This window comes from Myxocyprinus asiaticus, chromosome 3 (assembly GCF_019703515.2).
Source record: "Myxocyprinus asiaticus isolate MX2 ecotype Aquarium Trade chromosome 3, UBuf_Myxa_2, whole genome shotgun sequence".
In the NCBI taxonomy this organism is placed as follows: Eukaryota; Metazoa; Chordata; class Actinopteri; order Cypriniformes; family Catostomidae; genus Myxocyprinus; species Myxocyprinus asiaticus.
The window spans coordinates 3,376,119-3,395,799 of record NC_059346.1 but is presented as its reverse complement, the minus strand read 5'-3'; the positions used below and the strand labels follow the sequence as shown (position 1 = coordinate 3,395,799).

At 38.3% G+C, this 19,681-nt stretch overlaps 1 protein-coding gene across 2 annotated transcripts; it reads left to right on the top strand.

Annotated features, from left to right (window-relative positions):
* The first annotated feature begins 1,068 nt into the window (after nucleotides 1–1,068).
* On the top strand, nucleotides 1,069–18,684 carry LOC127423483 (asialoglycoprotein receptor 1-like). Of its 2 annotated transcripts, XM_051667826.1 has the most exons (12): nucleotides 1,069–1,225; nucleotides 3,097–3,183; nucleotides 4,612–4,719; nucleotides 7,815–7,910; nucleotides 8,061–8,168; nucleotides 8,320–8,412; nucleotides 13,621–13,716; nucleotides 13,872–13,979; nucleotides 15,829–15,888; nucleotides 15,993–16,147; nucleotides 16,232–16,341; nucleotides 18,350–18,684. In XM_051667826.1, exons 1-12 carry the CDS (start codon nucleotides 1,141–1,143, stop codon nucleotides 18,498–18,500), a joined length of 1,257 nt encoding a protein of 418 aa, XP_051523786.1. In that variant the 5' UTR covers nucleotides 1,069–1,140; the 3' UTR covers nucleotides 18,501–18,684. The 2 variants fall into 2 exon arrangements, with proteins under 2 accessions (XP_051523786.1, XP_051523795.1); XM_051667835.1 differs by lacking the exons at nucleotides 4,612–4,719; nucleotides 7,815–7,910.
* Nucleotides 18,685–19,681: the final 997 nt, after the last annotated feature.

Here is a 19,681-nt window from a genome sequence, read left to right as displayed (position 1 = left end):
TGAACTATCACTTTAACTTGTTCTGGATATGTTATCAATGTGATGGAGTTTGCTCCATGAAAACAGTCCCTTTACACAGACAGGGTAAATAAACGATTCTATCACACTAGTCTCATGTTAACTCGTATAGTCTTGTGGCTATGCTTTCGAAACAGTGCATATTTTAATGTTATTGTTTTAATGTTTTAACCTGTTAAAACTTCTGACTTCTGTTGTAAGTGCCCTACTGTAACATAAAAAAAAAATTAAAAAAAATAATAATAAAAAAAAAATGATAGAAGAGTGAATTATTTTCTGCATTAATCGAAATTTATGCTACAGCTTGTATTGCCCCTTGAACATTCCCTTTAACTATTAGCTCTGGACACTCTGTGCATTCTCTCAGCTAACTTGATGGTTCATTTAAAAATGTGAATACCAGTTTTTCTTAGGAATTACTCTCATTTCCCAAGCTCAGTATATTTTGGTTATATTGAAAGTGCCGCCTCAGCTCAACTGTAGTTTTAATATGAGAGAAATATTCTGTATGACAGTGTGACAGTGACAATTCTGTAAGAAATGCACTGTAAGTCACTTTAGATAAAACCCATTGGTAAAATGACAACTGCTTGCTCAATTGGTTTGTCTAATCAATTCAATTTGTGAATTTAAAGGTACAGAGTTGATTCTATGGGGGGCCTCTAGAGATCATATCCCTCAGCCAGACCACTGTAATTTTGAATTATCATTGATAATTATCTGAATAAACAATTCTTCCAACAATTTAAACCCTTTAAATCACTCTCCACTCTCACTGCAAACACAAAACAGCTGTTAGACGTGATTTCCCACAGGTGCCAACCCTTACTGCACTTTCCCGGTCTCGCTCTCCACAGTAGGGTAAGTGGCTTTTGGGCCTATGTTGGACCGTAATTCCATGCGGTTTGTGGGCCAAACTCATAGGCGGAATACAGCCAGATTCGGGCAAAATAAATGTAGCTATCTGGGTATTCTTTGGAATATGGAACTGAAAGTGCTGGGTTTATATTTTATATTTAAGTTCCCTGTTCTACTGTTATTCCAGGGACATTGTTTCATGAAGGACTGTTATTAAAAGAGGTATTTTTTGGATCCTTACTAAGAAGCAAGTGACTTAAAGTGATGTTGCTTTTTCAGAAAACAGAAAGTTCTGAAAATATCTCAAAAATGGAGATGGATTGTGAACGAAAGACAGCATTTCAGAAAGGTTTGTCAGATTTACAATTTTAAATTACATTTTAAACTAATTTTGATGAAGGAACTTAACTTTTAATGCATGAAATGGGCTGCATGCTTAAGATATCGCTACTGTTATATTTGTCAAGCCAACATAAGTGCATTAAATAATGCTAATGGTCCATGTGCCTTCGGATAATTAGTTTTCTTGTTTTTGTCTTCAAAACAACAATAATCAATAAATGTTCATTTGATCACATTTCCTTTTTCTCTCGTGAACACATTACAACAATTTACAGTCCATTTGTCTTTTCAGTTTAAAAACAAAAACAAGAAGAAAAAAAATGAATTCATATAAACCGAGTTTATAAGTTAAATATTTGATTTGCACATGTGGCAGACCTGACACTCCTATTTCCACTGATTGGTCAACACACAGATTGGTCTGTTAAAGTTTGCCAATTTTATTTCTTTATTTCTTTATTTTTTTGCAGATACATTTTTTATCTTTTTAATGAAGTACATTCATATTTCTAAAGAAATGTGTGACTGCTGCATGTTAATTGCAATGTTATCTCTCATCAAGAAAATGACAACTGGATAGCCTAAAACAACCACTGAACACACCAAAAACAACTTTTGTCACCACGAGATAGGGTGGCAGGGCTTGGAAAATTAGCATGATTATGAACTGGGACGCTTTGCAGAGACCTAAATGTAACTCAATAGACTTTGTTATCTGGTCATTATTGTGGTTGTTATTATTATTATTAATAATAATATCAGATAATTCATTCAAGCCAACATTTGCAGGGGAAACATGAGGCACTGAATGGTGACTAAGACTGGATGGATGAAGTTTTTTTTTGTTGTTGCAGAGATTATTAAATGTTAATTGGATGTGAATAAGCCTTGCGGGACATCGTCATGGTTTTAAGGAGCAGGCTATAGACTACAGAGGATACAAAAGCTTAGAACCTATGGGATTTTTTTTTATTATTATTATTTTTTTTAGGGTAGAAGCCATTCCAGTAAATTCAGTAAATAAAATGCAACCTAATAACCCTGTAACCCTATAACCCTATTCCTGATTTACATTTGCTGACATGCGGTTTTTGCTTGGTTTATTAAAAAAATAATAATAATTAAACATACTTGGATTTGAAACTGAACCCGGGCCCTTGTGTTCAAAGCATGAATCAATCCTTAGTGTAATTAATTTATTAATCATCTGAGCAATCGATCACCTGTTTTATTCCCTATTTTGTATCAAATAGGTAAATGCAGTACTACACTAAAGGGGTTTTATCAAACATTTCAGAGAATCATGTTGCTGGTTTCAACATATCAAGGCAAAACAGGCACTCAAGTGGATGTATAATATTAAAAAGCCTGGCTATTATATAAAAAAATCCACAAATCAAACTGTGGCTAGATGAGACTTAATCAAGTAGTTCTGTCTTTCCTATAGGGCACGAAGTAAGACAAGAACATCACACAAACTGTTTTACTATTTACATAAAATTCTAACCAGATTTCATTATTCATAAAATCCTGTTTTATTGTGTATTGGTTGAACGTTGTGCATAGTGAAAATATGTAGCATCTTTTTCCGGAGGTACATGGACCCTAAACAGATCAATAGTTCATGCACATTCAGTCAGAAATGTCATGAAACTTAAATTCATTTTTGCAGATTTATATTTTGAATGTACAAGGACTACTCATCTGTTGAGCTATACAATGTTTATTAATGACCTAATGTTATAATACAACAACAACTTTTTGAACTGGAAAGGAAAATGTGGTGATATATCTTTTGTAGATCAACGAGTTTATAGATCAATGACATAAAGCATTTTCGCATTATCAAAATTTCTCATGGTATGTCCATTTCTGCAGGTCGTTCATGTGGCAGGCAAATGATCAATTTTACGTTTCTTGGAACCATCTGCATGATCTTTCTGATGGTCATGATTTCTGTCATTTGTAAGTCAACCATGGATTAACAGCAAAGCATTCTTTTCAGATATTTTGCCATAAAACACAATGATTTTTGCATTAGTATATATATAGAGTTTAGTCTCTAAACCAAGATCATATAAACTTTGATAGCCCTTGCACACTACACAAAGCTGGGAAAAGTGTTTTTGCTTGTTTATTTGTATATTTTGGCTCAAAGTTTCCAATCTAGAAAGAAAGTTTTCAATCTTGTAGAGTTGGATGAACAGTCATAATTCCAATAATATAGCTGAAGCTGTGATGACGGGCCCAAACACAACTGGTCCATTTCCACCCGGTAGCTTTCGGAAAATAATGCAGGGTGGACACATGCATTTGGCATTTGACATTATTCTAAACAATTTGAAGCAATTTGGGTAAATATAGGAGGACTATTTTAAAGTCTGTTTTATGAGCAACACTTCCTACTGCTAGTTGGTGGCACTATGACTGTGACCCATAATAGCCACATCAATGTGATCAGCCCCCATTACAAAACATACAGCTGCATTTTCATTAAAATCACACAATGCACACAGAAGATATAAGGCACTTCCTGTTTCCAATTTTTGCCATAAATGTATTGCTTCGTTCACTGTACAAAATACCAAAAATCCATTCACAATTTAGCATCTACAATGTCTTGGCATGATGTTACATAAATTTAGTGCCAGTCACATGAATCCCCTAGGAGGAGTATTTAAAAGTTCAGAGCCTGCGATTTTCAGAAAATCCAAAATGTCCGACTTCCTGTTGGGCGGAGCTAATGACTGTGAGTATGAAAGTTGTTTGGGTCCTGCACGACCCAACTTTGCCCAGCCCTAATGGCCGATGACTCTAATGTGACTTCACACTTTCAGTGTTTGGGCCCTAATAATAATAATCCTTAGAAGAACAAAAGGGTCTCCGTACTTTCAGTGCTTGGGCCCTAATAATCCTTAGAAGAACAATAGGGTCTCTACACTTTCAATGCTTGGGCCCTAATGACAATCAGATCTGAACTTCAGATCGCAGGTAGGAACAGATTTTTATCATCAAACATCTCAGTTTTAAAACCTTAAAGTCAATAAAACCAAAATTGGCCCTCTTTATTTTGTTAAAACAAATAATAATTAGTGAGTATGATTCATTTGTGCATATTATTCCAAATAAGACCGTCAACAGTATGTGTCATATACTGAAGTGAAGAGCATGATGGTCAGTTTTAGTTCTTCAGTATCATCGCTGACGTCCAAACTGAATGATGCAGGTCTGTTTTATATTTTCACTTAAACATTTCAGTGTTTCTTCTATGGACTTCAGCAATCATATATAAAGTTTGCTAAGAATTATTGTGCACATAAATCTTGTCATCTGTGCATTTAAAAAGATCATTTTTAAAAATGCAATTTTTTTTTATTTTTATTTTTTTTACAGTCAGCAACCAGGAGAAGAAACTGAAAGAAACAGAAAGATTATTGGACAGTTTGAAGTCATCTGTTAGTTCTCTACAGTCTGATCAACAAACCAAACAACGTGACTTTGGTAAGACAGAAACATAAAACATTTAATCAAAATAAGCACTGAAGTATCCATAGAAGTTTTTTTTAATGTAATAATAATGCATAACACAAATTATCATTCTCAATGAAATATAGTTCTATACACCTGTGCAGAAAAGCTATTCAACCTATCTGTACATTTCCTCAAACAAGTAATTTTTTATTTGTCAGCCAAGTGTCAGTGAAAGTGTCAGACAGAGGAAACTAAAAAAAAAAGAAAAAAAATGTATTAAGGAAAATTAAATCAAAACAGCTGGGCAAAAATCTAGCAACAAACATGAAACCAAAACAACCCATGAGAGAGGAAAGCTGAAATAAGGGAGCAAAAACGACTGAAAACACAACTGAACAAGAAAACCAAGAAGAAGAATCCAGCACAAGACAAGAGACATAAAGAGAATATAAAAAGAGAAAAATCAGGAGGCAAACTAGAAGGGCAGGTGTAGAGAATGAACAGATAATCAGGGAAACAAAGGGGCGGGGCCAGGGAACAAGACAGATCCTGCATTCAAAACAGGAAAAATCACTCTCCAAAGTGCACTTTGAAGGGAGAACAATCATGATAGTCATGATGTACGATTGCTTCAAACTGAATTTACAAAACATATTACTTAAAAAGCGAGTTCTGACTTATTTTTGAGCCCCACACCTTTTAGCCCCCAGTGCTCTCGCAGTGGATTGTAAAGCCTTCTAAGGGAATTAGGGCATAGGGTTGATCGCTTCTGAATGGTACGCACCCAGAAAATAGAAACTGGCAGGGCAGAGAAACACATGGAAGAGACAGAATACAAACAAAATGTACAAATAACAACAAAGAACAAGGATGTCAGGATCCTGCCACATAAAAGTAAGAAAAGACCAAACAGAGATGGCAGGATCCTGACACTACCCCCTCTCTAAGGGATGCCACCAGGTGTCCTAACCTGACCAAAACCAGAGGGGCAGGGGTATAGTTCAAAAAACAACCAAACAACCAAACAAAACAGTCCAGGGCGGGACCGGCAGAATGGTCCAGGGTGGGACCGGCTGAGCAAACCAGGAGGGAGCTTGAGGAGCAGGAGGGCAGAGTGTGAACCAAGGTGGAGCCTGCGGGACAGACCAGGGAGATACTGGCAGGCAAGCCAGGGGAGAGCAGTAGGGAAAGGGTAGGGTGTGGACCACAGGGGCGCCAGCAGAGCAGGAGGGAAAGGAACAGACCAGAGGAAGCTCCAGAGCAGGGATGAGGTTGGGTGGCATCAGAGTGGGGTCAACGTCTGGCAGCACCAAAGCAGGAAGAGGGTCAGATGGGTCCAGAGCAGGGATGAGCTCAGACAGCACCACAGCGGTATGTCAGGCAGCACCGGAGTGGGGATAAGGTCAGGCAGCACCAGAGTGGCAAGACGGTCGTGCGGCTCCAGAGCGGGGATAAGGTCAGGCAGCACCAGAACAGCAAGACAGTTGGGCAGCTTCAGAGCGAGGATGAGGTCAGGCAGCACCAAAGTGGGAAGAGGGTCGGGCGGCTCCAGAGCGGGAATAAGGTCAGGCAGCACCAAAGTGGGAAGAGGGTCAGGCTTCTCCAGAGTGGGAATAAGGTCAGGCAGCACCAGAACAGCAAGACAGTTGGGCAGCTTCAGAGCGAGGATGAGGTCAGGCAGCACTAAAGTGGGAAGAGGGTCGGGCGGCTCCAGAGCGGCAATAAGGTCAGGTAGCACCAAAGTGGGAAGAGGGTCGGGCGTCTCCAGAGTCGGAATAAGGTCAGGCAGCACCAGAGTGGCAAGAGGGTTGGGCAGCACCAGAGCGGGAAGAAGGTCGGGCGGCTCCAGAGCGGGGAATAAGATCAGGCAACACCAGAGCGACAAGAGGGTCGGGCAGCACCGGAGCGGGGATAAGGTCAGGTGGTGCAGACAGGGGAGTGAGGCCTGGAGGGGCAGACAGGGGAGATGAAACCCCACCTCTTAAACTTCAGAGGTTAAACAGCAAACTTTTCCCATTGGCTAATAACTAGGATTCATCTCAAAACATCAAGTTACAGTTTTCTTTTTAACAAAAAATAAACATTTTGTTCAAAAATGAAATAGTTTACATGAATTATGAATAAAACTACATGTTCACTCTTTAAAGATTTCCAATTATACATTTTATGAATTTTAAAAATGCTTTTACAGACACTGCTGTGGCAGATTTCTCTGAATCCTTGCAATTATCAGTTTTATTACTATTCACTACCAAAATGTCTCCTATAAGATATAAAACGTTCTAAGATTTAAATATGGACAAATGGAAAATTTGGTTTTCTGAGCTGTCAAGCGCCCCCTGCAGGAAGAAAACTTTGTGTATCACAGGACACAGTCAGTGGCTGACAACATTTGCAGTGTTGGTCTGTCTCTCTCTCTCTCTCTCTCTCTCTCTCTTTCAGACACACACACAAACTTGTTTTTATATAATTGTGGGGACTCTCCATAGACTTCCATGCATTTTATGGATTTTATACAGATCTAACGATACTTTCCATTCCCTAAACCTAACCCTCGCAGAAACCTTTTTGCATTTTTACATAAAAAAATAAACTAAAAAAAACTTCGTTTAGTATGTTTAATAAGCCATTTCCCTCATGGGGACTGCTGGCTGGGCCCCACAGGGTAGGTGATCTCAGGTTTTACTATCCTTTTGGGGATATTTGGTCCCCACAATGTAGTATAAACGTGTACACACACACACACACACACACACACAACTATTGTATTAAGTTACAAAGTGTGAAAAATATCACATAAGTCATATGGAGTTTGGAATGAAGGAGAGTATATTATGTCAAAATTTTGGGTGAGCAATCCATGTTCATATTTTATTGTGCACTTTGTTTATATCTCACTCTGGATAAGATGGTTTTACTGTTAGGGTAGTGAGTTAATTTCTGTGAACATTTTGATTCTGTGCAGCACTTAACTTTCTAATGAGGCAGTTTAACATATAAAATGCTCAAAACGCCCTGAGAGGACCCCTGCTTAGATGAATGTATTTCCAAATGAATCTGGTCTATTACCATGATACACCTGTATGTTTCTGGCCCCAATAACAGATCTTGCATTTCTTTTACAGAGTTTCAACAGAATGTGTCATACGTTGAAGTGAAGAGCTTGATGGTCAGTTTGAGTTCTTCAGTATCAGCACTGACATCCAAACTGAGCGATGCAGGTGTGTTTCATCTTCTCATTCAAACATTTTAATGTTTCTTCTATGGTCTTTAGTAATCATAAATAAAGTTAGCTTACAATTAATGAGCACATAAATCCTGTTATCTGTGTATTGAAGAAGATAATTTCTAAAACTGCTTTTTGTTCCAAGTCAGCAACCAGGAGAAGAAACTGACAGAAACAGAAAGATTACTGGACAGTTTCAAGTCATCTGTTAGTTCTCTACAGTCTGATCAACAAAATAAACAACGTGACTTTGGTAAGACAGAAACATCAAACATTTGATAACATTTTTTTTTTTTAAATCACTGAAGTATCCATAGAATTATAAATATATATTTGCTGTATGTAATAATAATGCAAAATACAAATCACAATCTTTTTTTGATCTATTTTGTCTCCTGTAATAGAGTCTGTGGTCAGTTTATTGAGTGTAGTTAAGAGTTCAGTGTCAGATCTGACTTCATCTGTAAATACTCTCTCTTCTAAACAGCAGAGCACTGGTGAGTTGATTTCACATGCCATACACAATACAGAACTCAATAAAATTCATTGAGACATATGGGTGTTCTCAGATGTGCTCTTACTAAGGATCAAAGGCCTATTCACACCAAGCCTGTGTTTTCGGTGTGAATGTTAGTTCCAAACAAGCTTTTGAACAATGGATTCCTACGTGCTATTCACACCGGGTCCGACCGATCGTCCGCCGACAGTCCCATAAGTTTTTTGTTTTGTTGTTGTTTTTTAAGGAAAGTAGTCAGAAGACTGCGAAGAAAACTGACTGACCAATGAGATATGAGCTTTTTGTCACGTTAGCTAGTGGCGCTAATCAATTGTCAAACACAGGTGCTTTGCTCTTTTACTCATCTCACAAATAAAAACTCTGAATTTATAATTTACCTTCTGAAATATGGAAATTTTAATTGATCTTATTTTATATTATTTTTAATGTTATGCATCATATTTTATGCTATACCTGTTTTTAATGTACATTATTACATGTCTATTTATATCAATGTACCTTGTGTTATAATATCCAGACATTAAAAAAGAGAAGCTGGTTATTTGGAATAAACTCATGTGCAAATATATAGACACAGGACGTATATTTATGCAACAATGCTCTTTACTCATCTCACTCATACAAACGACACAGATTTGACATTCCTTAAAATACATTAAGAACATGGAAATAACATAATGAAACATTATGCCAAATTAGATAAAGAAATGCCTTAACAGCGCTGAATATATTAATCTCACGCAGGGTTTGAAATTAACAACTGCCAACCCGCCAAATGTGGGTATACCCAAATGTGGGTACTTTACCTGATCTATTCATCATTGTGGCGGGCGACCTGTAAGACGTCTCAGAGTGTCAAGAAATGCCATTAGACAAAAGACGCGTGTTTGAAGAAACACACTTGATAATATATTGAGGAACAGATAAAAGAAAAGCTGTTAATGTGAGTGTCTGATTCGCTGTGTGTTTAGATGTTCAGCGGTGCTCTGCCGCTCATGAGCACAGCACGAGCGCTTCTCATGCAACACGTGCATGCATAGAAATCTCACTCTTTCTTCTCTGTTTCAGTCTTCTAAAAAAAATGTTTGTAAGAATATGTAGTCTATGAGAATGTTGCAAATCATCTCAGACCATCTCAGGAGGTGCTCTGAGTTTAGTTAGCTTTTGGCTGTTACCATACATACTGAAGCAAATGACATGCCACAACTTTAGGTGAATTGTCATGTGTGTCAATGACAATTAAAGTAATCAGCATTGTCTCTCGCTCCATGATCACTCGGATTACTACTAAAATATTACAGCTGGGAAATACAGTTAAACAGTGTCAGCATTAAGGCTTATCACAGCTGAGAGGCACAACAGACCAAGTAATCACACATACTCAAGGTGCTTACCTACCGAAGTTTCCACATTAGAAGCAGATGTAAACATTCAACATGGCGGAGGAGGAAAACAAACTGGCTACCATGAAATAATCAGGGAGGACCCCACTAGGATGGCTATTTTTTACATAGAGAAAATAGGATGTATTTAACCAAGGTCCTATTATTTTCAGCAAGCTGACCAGCACACGAGGCTGAATCCAGCTTCTTATTCACCAGCCTCTTATTCACGCTTCAGCACCTTATGCGCCAGAGAAACAAGTGCGCAGCCATCTTGAAAATTTTGTCTTTGAACTTCCGGTCAAGCATTTTCTATGTAGAAATCTATGGTGTTGATGTCAAAGTGTAATTAGCTAGCAAAGTGGATTTACGGGTAACAGAGCTGCCAAAAGTTATTGTGAGTATTTTAAAGTGTTCAGGGGATGTCATAGCGACTGAAGGCAGAGCGGGGAGATTTTAAAAGAAGGGTACTTCGTTCATAAATACACATCCTACCTTCAAGCCGTGGATGTACTGATGTGTCTCTGAGCTCATGAAACTCCAAGAGACCACACAAAGTCATTAAAAATGTCTCTGTACGACACCTCTGGCCATCTTCTCATGTCATTCATCCATCACGTTACAGTTCAGGTGAGCAAATTTTTTGAGTGTTAAACCGGGACGGGGTGCTACTATATTGTTAAACACACTCATATACATGTGAAAGTGAACGTTTTATTTTGTATTCCATTTACAATCATTTTAATCACATTTAAGCCTTTTAAAAATCTGAGGTGACAAATTAATTGAAAAAAAGTACAAATGTAATTTCCTTTAATGTTATGAACTTGCATGTGAAATAATACGAGCTGTCACTGTTTGAAATTTCATGTCAGCTACACATTTTAACACAAATGATTCAGTTGAAACCTACAAATCAAGCAGAATTACACGTATAACAATTTAACGCTTGTATCATGAAAAAGTGCAGTGTGTCATAGCTGTCTGAATGTGATCTGCCAGGTCCAGTTTATCTCCATGGGTGTCGGAAAAACACCTCACTAGCATTTCATGTAGTAAATGGGTGGTGTGGACTCACAACATCAACTCTTGATGAAAAATACTTTCTGTGCTCCCACACGTAATCCATTTTTATTGACTCTTCTCAGTAGCTTCAATACAAACCGGTAGTTAAGAGACAAAACACAGATGCGCGGAGTGCTGAAAAGGGGCGGGGCTGAATAAGGTGAATAGCTTTACCAGAGAACATCTATACTGAGTTAACAATCTCCACGCTTTTACCATATAAGACAGCGTAATGGTCAACTAACATGTTACAACAGTAAGTCACCGTTTGCGAATCCTACCTGTCGCAAAGTCATCTGTGACTTCTCTTATAAAACAGCAATTTTGTCATAGTAGACACCACGCATTCAGTTGTGCTCAAAAGTTTACATACCCTGGCAGAAATTGTGAAATTTTGACATTGATTTTGAAAATATGACTGATCATGCAAAAAAACTGTTTTATTTAAGGATCGTGATCATATGAAGCTATTTATTATCACATAGTTGTTTGGCTCCTTTTTAAATCATAATGATAACAGAAATCACCCAAATGGCCCTGATCAAAAGTTTACATACTCTTGAATGTTTGGCCTTGATACAGACACACAAGATGACACACACAGGTTTAAATGGCAATTAAAGGTTAATTTCCCACACCTGTGGCTTTTTAAATTGCAATTAGTGTCTGTGTGTAAATAGTCAATGAGTTTGTTAGCTCTCACGTGGATGCACTGAGCAGACTAGATACTGAGCCATGGGGAGCAGAAAAGAACTGTCAAAAGACCTGCGTAACAAGGTAATGGAACTTTATAAAGATGGAAAAGGATATAAAAAGATATCCAAAGCCTTGAAAATGCCAGTCAGTCCTGTTCAATCACTTATTAAGAAATGGAAAATTCGGGGATCACTTGATACCAAGCCAAGGTCAGGTAGACCAAGAAAGATTTCAGCCACAACTGCCAGAAGAATTGTTCGGGATACAAAGAAAAACCCACAGGTAACCTCAGGAGAAATACAGGCTGCTCTAGAAAAAGACGGTGTGGTTGTTTCAAGGTGCACAATACGACGATACTTGAACAAAAATGAGCTGCATGGTCGAGTTGCCAGAAAGAAGCCTTTACTGCGCCAATGCCACAAAAAAGCCCGGTTACAATATGCCCGACAACACCTTGACACGCCTCACAGCTTCTGGCACACTGTAATTTGGAGTGACAAGACCAAATTAGAGCTTTATGGTCACAACATAAGCGCTATGTTTGGAGAGGGGTCAACAAGGCCTTTAGTGAAAAGAATACCATCCCCACTGTGAAGCATGGTGATGGCTCACTGATGTTTTGGGGGTGTGTGAGCTCTAAAGGCACGGGGAATCTTGTGAAAATTGATGGCAAGATGAATTCAGACAATTTGCATTCTTCTGCACGAAAGCTGCGCATGGGACACTCTTGGACTTTCCAGCACGACAATGACCCTAAGCACAAGGCCAAGTTGACCCTCCAGTGGTTACAGCAGAAAAAGGTGAAGGTTCTGGAGTGGCCATCACAGTCTCCTGAACTTAATATCATAGAGCCACTCTGGGGAGATCTCAAACATGCCGTTCATGCAAGACGACCAAAGACTTTGCATGACCTGGAGGCATTTTGCCAAGACAAATGGGCAGCTATACCACCTGCAAGAATTTGGGGCCTCATAGACAACTATTACACACCAGACATCCTAAGAATATGTCTGAGCTGAAGCAGTTCTGTAAGAAAGAAGGGTCCAAAATTCCTTCTGAATGTTGCGCAGGTCTAATCCGCAGCTACCGGAAACACTTGGTTGAGGAGGATTGACCAGTTACTAAATTCAAGGGTTCACTTACTTTTTCCACAGCACTGTGAAAGTTTAATGGGATGTGTTCAATCAAGACATGAAAGATTATAATTGTTTGTGTGTTGTTATCTTAAGCACATTGTGTTTGTCTATATTGTGACTTGAAGATCAGATCACATTTTATGACCAATTAATGCAGAAAACCAGCTAATTCCAAAGGGTTCACATACTTTTTTTGCCACTGTATATGTCAGAAAAACCAAAGTGGCTGGTAAAATTGGGCATTCACCAGCCACCATATGCAAAAAAGTTAATTTCATACCCTGATCTCATGATTGCTGAATGCTGCAAGGTAAATCAGAATAAATGTTTGTAGAACAGCGGCACCTACTGCATAGGGGTGAAATTGTTTTTCATTTTATTTGTTTCAGCCTCAGTGTGACTAGACCTTTCATCTATTCACAAATTCATTTTGGATATGGTGTGAACAGGCCTTAATAATCAACATTCTAACACTGGTAGTAAAAATGACGATGGAATGCAGCTAGAGCACTAATAAACATGACTCCTGTTTTAATTCTGTGTCACAGCAGAACAAATATTGTGTGAAACAAACATAGTTAATAAGAATAATTGCAGGTGCACGTTCTATAAACAAGGAACAAAATAGGGATTGAAAATCTCAGAAAACAAAACAAAAACTTTTCTCCTCAAAAAAGTCACTTTGTCTTTTTCAGCGGTAACAGTATACATTATGCAGTAATAAACATTTCAGACAGTTGATTTCACAGGATCTCGTTATACGTTGGATGGTGGTGATATCCAGTTATTATCTTTTCTGTAAAATGGTTTGCAAACTGCATTTCATCTTCACTTGTCTAAATGAATCTGGCCTCTTACCAAGATACAACTGTATGTTTTTGGCCCCAGTAATAGAGCTTTTTTTAACAGAGCGGCAACAGGATATGTTGTTCACTGAAGTGAAGAGTTTGATGGTCAGTTTGAGTTCTTCAGTATCATCGCTGACATCCAAACTGAATGATGCAGGTGTGTTTCATCTTCTCATTCAAACATTTCAGTGTTTCTTCTATGGTCTTTAGCAATCAAATATAAAGGTTTCTTACATTTATTGTGCACATAAATCTTGTCATCTGTGGATTCAGGAAGATCATTTTTTAAAAAGCAAACTTTTTTCTTCACAGTCAGCAAGCAGGAGCAGAAACTCACAGAAACAGAAAGATTATTGGACAGTTTGAAGTCGTCTGTTAGTTCTTTACAGTCTGATCAACAAAATAAACAACGGGACTTTGGTAAGAAGACATGCATCAAACGTCAAACATTTGATGGAAATAATCACTGAATTATCGATAGAAGTATAAATGTAAGGTTGTGTTTAATAATAATGCTTAATGCAAATCATCATTCATGAAATATAATTTTATACACCTGTGCAGAAAATCTATTTTAACTGTTTGAACATAGTAATCTTGTTGATACAGTGTTTTTTTTAAATAACATTTTGGCATCGGTAATAACAAAAATGTATACTACTAAAGTACTATTAACAAACGTGACTTGTTTTTTAGCTGTTGCACAGCTGAACATATTTTGTCAGATACAAACATGTTTATTAACAGTTATTGCAGATACTTTCTATTAATAGGGGACAAAATAAGGTGTTAAAATCTTACAAATAATAATAATAATAATAATAATAAAACTCCCACTACATTTGTTTGATTTGTCAGCCAAAATATTTTTTTCTTTGTCAAGTTTCGGTGAAAGGAATGTTGTTTGTCACTCATCAGGATGGCCACTCTGTCATACTTAGCGGCCATTTTGCACAAACTCAGATGAATAATTAGCATTCAAGCACGTTATTCGGTCATGTTTTTCTGCATTATTTTATTTTTACTCAGAAATAGGTAGGTCTATTACTAAATTCAGTTGACTTCAGCACCCCCCTTATAAAAAATCTAAACTAGCCGCAAATTTGCCACTTGTTATTTTCACATGCAAATGAGCTTTTGATTCGCCACAAATGTTTGCCAGAAGTTTGCAGCTCTTCACTGGTGAACATCTGGCAAACCACTGGCAACACTGAACAATTTGCCACAAGTTTGCTGCAAAGCTCATTTGCATGTGAATATTATCAGTGGCGAATTTGCTGCAAGTTTGCGGCAAATTTGCCATGAACTCTACGTTTTCGTAAAGGCGCCGTTGTTGCATTACAAGTCAATGATGGGAGTTCAAAAATGGGAAAAAACTTTTTGTGTTGTTTTCCCAAAGTTGGAGTGTCTATAACTCCAGAAGTATTAGAGATATCTTAATATCTTTTTAGATTCTGGTTCAGAATAAACTTTCCTTTTTGTAACTTCATTTTTAAGGCCCTCAATTAATGAATGAATGAATGAATGAATGAATGAATGAACGTTACATTTATATAGTGCTTTTCTGACACTACGCTCAAAGCGCTTTACACAGTGAACAGGGGACTCTCCTCAGCCATCACCAGTGTGCAGCATCCACCTGGATGATGCGACGGCAGCCATAGTGCACCAGTACGCTCACTACACACCAGCCATTGGTGGAGAGGAGAGAGTAGAGTTATAGAGCCAATTAATGGATGGGGATTATTAAGAGGCCATGACTGAGAAGGGCCAATGGGGGGAATTTAGCCAGGACACCGGGGTTACGCCCTTACTGTTTACGAGAAGTGCTCTAGGACCACAGAGAGTCAGGACCTCAGTTTAACGTCTCATCCAAAGGTCGGTGCCTTTTTACAGTATAGTGTCCCCGTCACTATACTGGGGCATTAGGACCCACACAGACTGCAGGGTGAGCACCCCCTGCTTGCCTCTCTAAAACCTCTTCCAGCAGCAACCTTAGTTTTCCCCAGGATGTCTCCCATCCAGGTAATGACCAGGCTCAACCCTATATGGCAGAGATATGGGGCTCTTAATGTGGCTCCATATGTAAATTGTTGAAATTTACCTATTTTGAATGGAAAAAAATTAGCTAAAATACACATTAGTGTATATTGTGTTTATCAGTGTGGCGTTTCGCGATAAATCACTAAAATCTAAAGACACTGCCAATTAGTAGCAGGTTATACAAGGTCTCATCTGATAATTCAGTCTTAATGTTTTCTTCTATCAGATGGAAGAGTTATGAATGCTCTGAATGACTTGAAAATGAAGATGTGTGCCAAAACGACAGGTATGTAACATTAACAATTATCAAAGAGCCCGCATGACTGGACAACAAACAATAAACAATAAAGTATCTCCTCCATGGCTTTCTCTTTTTTAATTTTTTTTTAGACTTGCCCAATTCAGGCTGTAAATCTGGCTGGATCTCGTATCTCAGCAGCTGTTACTTGTTCTCAAGTGATAAACTGAACTGGTCTATGGCACGTGATTACTGTGAACAGCAGGGGGCGTTACTACTCAAAATAGAGGAGGATGACAAGGAGTGGGTGTGTAACAGACTAACACACACACCTACTGTATAATTTTCATATTTCTTTCTCTCAGTTTCTCAGTCTCATCTCTCCCCCTAGGCATTTGTGGCCAGAATTACCATCTCAGATAACTACTGGGTGGGTCTTACAGATCAGAACACAGGGCAGTGGAGATGGGCGGATGACACTCCTTACACCATGAACAAAGAGTGAGTTTAAAATACAGTGTATAGAGAGAGCTTGATTAACAAGAACTCGTAGACCTATTTACAGTATGAGCAAACATACACTGAATACATTTAAATACTAAATTCACAAAAGACAGTTTTCAAGGCAACACCTCTTTTGACGGTCTTCAGTGTAGCATTTGATTAGAGATCCAAGCAGTGAAGAGAAAGCTGAACTTTGGCATGCCTTTTATTTAGTACTTGACTGCCAACAGCCAATCAAATTCCAGCAGCCTGTAATTTCAATTGTGAATGACCAATAAAGTTAGCTAAATGCAGTATGTGCAAGCCTCAGTTGGCATTATAATGAGTAAATTTACATTTTGGCTTGTATCTCAGAAACTGAATCTACATTTTCTTCCATTCGTCTTGGCTTGTTTCATCCAAAGACTAAAAGTTCTCAAAAGAAGTGTTGATTTGTGAAATTATGTCACATACAGAATATGAACCAATGAAAATGTTGGGGCCTGGCCTGTGAATGACCAATTTACCAACAACACAATATCCAGAGTATACATAGCAGATTGAACTAGAAAATTTGAACTTGTGATTTCAACTTTTGTTTGGAGCTCCATTAATGGAATGCCAGCTACTAGGGGCATGAGCGTCACTTTGTTTTAAAAAGTGGTGGGGACATTTGGGGGGTTGACATCACAAAGTGGTAAAACTCATGAATATTAATTAGGTTATGTGCTGATAATGTCAAATAATCTTTTACGGTTTTAAAAACTAATATACGGTCTTGGTGATGAATTTAAGAGCTCCAATAAACATTTCACATAATTCATTTGATGACTTGATCTGTACATTTGGCACGGTCATTACTGTGATTTTGTTAGTCAGTGGATATAAACAAGAATTGCAGCAAGAATAACTGAGTGGTTTCATGATAATGTTTTCGCTTTCAGTACAGGGAGTTCTGGGTTCTAATCTGCCTTAATATAACTTTTTATTTTAACCTCCTGAGACCCGAGTGTGACTGCTGTGTGTATTTTCCATTTCCCTTTTTGATTTGTAACTAATAGCACCTAATGAAAAAAAAAAAATCTAGAGCAAAATTTTTTCCTAAAAGTTGATGGCAACAAACATGCACAGCGAGACTAAGTTGTGAAATTTTAAATAATACCAAGATATAGAAAGTCAAAAAAGTTAATGTTTCCAGGAGTGTTGGTTATTCATGTTTTTGAGACGTTACAGACATTACATTAGAAATTAGCATAAATTATTTTGATTCAAAGTAATTGCCATAAATCATCCAATCATGCCAACCATGTTAAATTAAAATGATACATAATAAATTCTGAATCTATGTACTGATTATCAGTGTCCCATGTCTGTCAAACATGTTGAGTGATCCAAACATCATCTGCACCCTGAAACTGAACTGGATTGTTTGGAAGTTTGGATTAAATGCACTAAGCTGCATAGAGAGCTATAGGATGCTTCCTTGCTCCTTATTTAGTGAATGACTTAACCTCCAGTGTGCTGTCTCTCTGCACTGGTCTCAGAACAGTTTGAAATACAGCTTATTTTCATCCTAACTCCATATAAAGCCTCTGTAAGCAACATTTTCCAAATTTTGGATGAACCCATTGATTCTCAATATGAAAATGCACAGTAAATATAGGATTTCTAAGGAAAAAATGCACTAGAGTACACATTAGTGTACATTGTGTTTAGCAGCTTGGCGTTTCACGATAAATCGCTCAAATTTATAAAATGGCATGTTGGATGAAACTAGAGACTCGAGAGATTAGGTTTCTTACCAGATGTAGTTTTGTTAGCGTTTTCCCCAAACTCAAACTCCACTGTGGTCAGTTCCATGTTGTTTTGACTACTCGCATACCAACTTAAAAGAACATACTGTTTTGCCCGTAGATAAGTGTGTCTATCATCAAATACAGTACATACTGTGAAAGTACGCAATTTTGGACACAGGGTATGTGTTAAATGGAAGGAATAGCATAAAAAAATGTCTTTATGATTACAGACGTTGGAATTCTGGGCAGCCAGATGACTGGACCGAACATGGTCTGGGAGGAGGAGAGGACTGTGGACAAGTAACCTATACTGGGAAACTGAATGACAACCACTGCTCTGTCAAAATGAACTATATCTGCAAAGTGCAACGCAGAACCTGAAAATAAACTGTGCTCAAACTGGCAAGGAAATGTAAAATGTTTTGAAGCTAGTTTCACTAGTTCAGTACTGTCCTGTTATGTTTCTGGTGCTTTGAAATGCTAGTTAGAGTTATAAAAAAACATCTCTTGCCTTTTGTTACTTTTATATACCACTCAAATACAAAATAAAAGAATTTCACAAAGAGTTTTCTGCTCTCTGACTGTTTCCTAAAGAGGCCCATTCTCAGAAAAATTCAGGAACAAAACACTAGGGCCATTACCACACATTGTGAAACCACCAATATTCAGATCAGAAGTCAACAAATATGTGTTTTTTGATGGCTGATACTTAACCTATTACCCTGATCCTAAAATACACTGATGAGACAGAACATTATGACCTCCTGCCTAATATGCTGTTGGTCCTCCACGAGCTGCCAAAACAGCGCTGACCCACCGAGGCATAGACTCTTCAAGACACCTGAAGGTGTCCTGTGGTATCTGGCACCAAGACATTAGCAGCACATCCTGTAAGTTGCAAAGTTACAGGTCCTGTAAGTTGCAAGGTGGAGCCGCCTTGGATCGGACTTGTTGGTCCAGCACATCTCACAGAGGCTCAATCGAATTGAGATCTGGGGAATTTGGGGGCCAGGGTAACACCTTGAACTCTTCATCATGTTCCTCAAACCATTTCTGAACAATGTGTGCAGTGTGGCATGGTGCATTATCCTGCTGAAAGAGGCCACTGCCATCAGGGAATACCGTTGCCATGAAGGGATGTACCTGGTCTGCAACGATGTTTAGGTAGGTGGCACATGTAAAATTTATGTTCACATGAATGGACGGACCCAGGGTTTCCCAGCAGAACATTGTCCAGAGCATCACACTCCCTCCACCATCTTGTCGTCTTCCCACAGTGCCTCCTGGTGCCATCACTTCCCCAGGTAAATGGTGCACAGGTACATGGCCATCCATGTGATGTTAAAGAAAACGGGACTCATCGGACCAGGCGACCTTCTTCCACTGTTCCAAGGTCAAGTTCCGATGCCCACGTGCCCATTGTCGGTGCTTTTGACGGTGGACAGGGGTCATCATGGGCACTCTGACCAGTCTGCAGCTACACAGCCCCATACGCAGCAGGGTGCGATGCACTGTGTATTGTGACACATTCTTCCTGTAACCATCATTAACATTTTCTGTGA

What these genes read in the sequence shown, in the direction of transcription:
- LOC127423483 (XM_051667826.1), top strand. Translation starts at nt 1,141, where the DNA reads ATGTTGCTTTTTCAGAAAACAGAAAGTTCTGAAAATATCTCAAAAATG. An exon ending in GGTCATGATTTCTGTCATTT is followed by an intron (nt 3,184 to 4,611) that starts GTAAGTCAACCA and finishes TTTTTTTTACAG; the next exon opens with TCAGCAACCAGGAGAAGAAA. An exon ending in AAATAAACAACGGGACTTTG is followed by an intron (nt 13,980 to 15,828) that starts GTAAGAAGACAT and finishes TTCTTCTATCAG; the next exon opens with ATGGAAGAGTTATGAATGCT.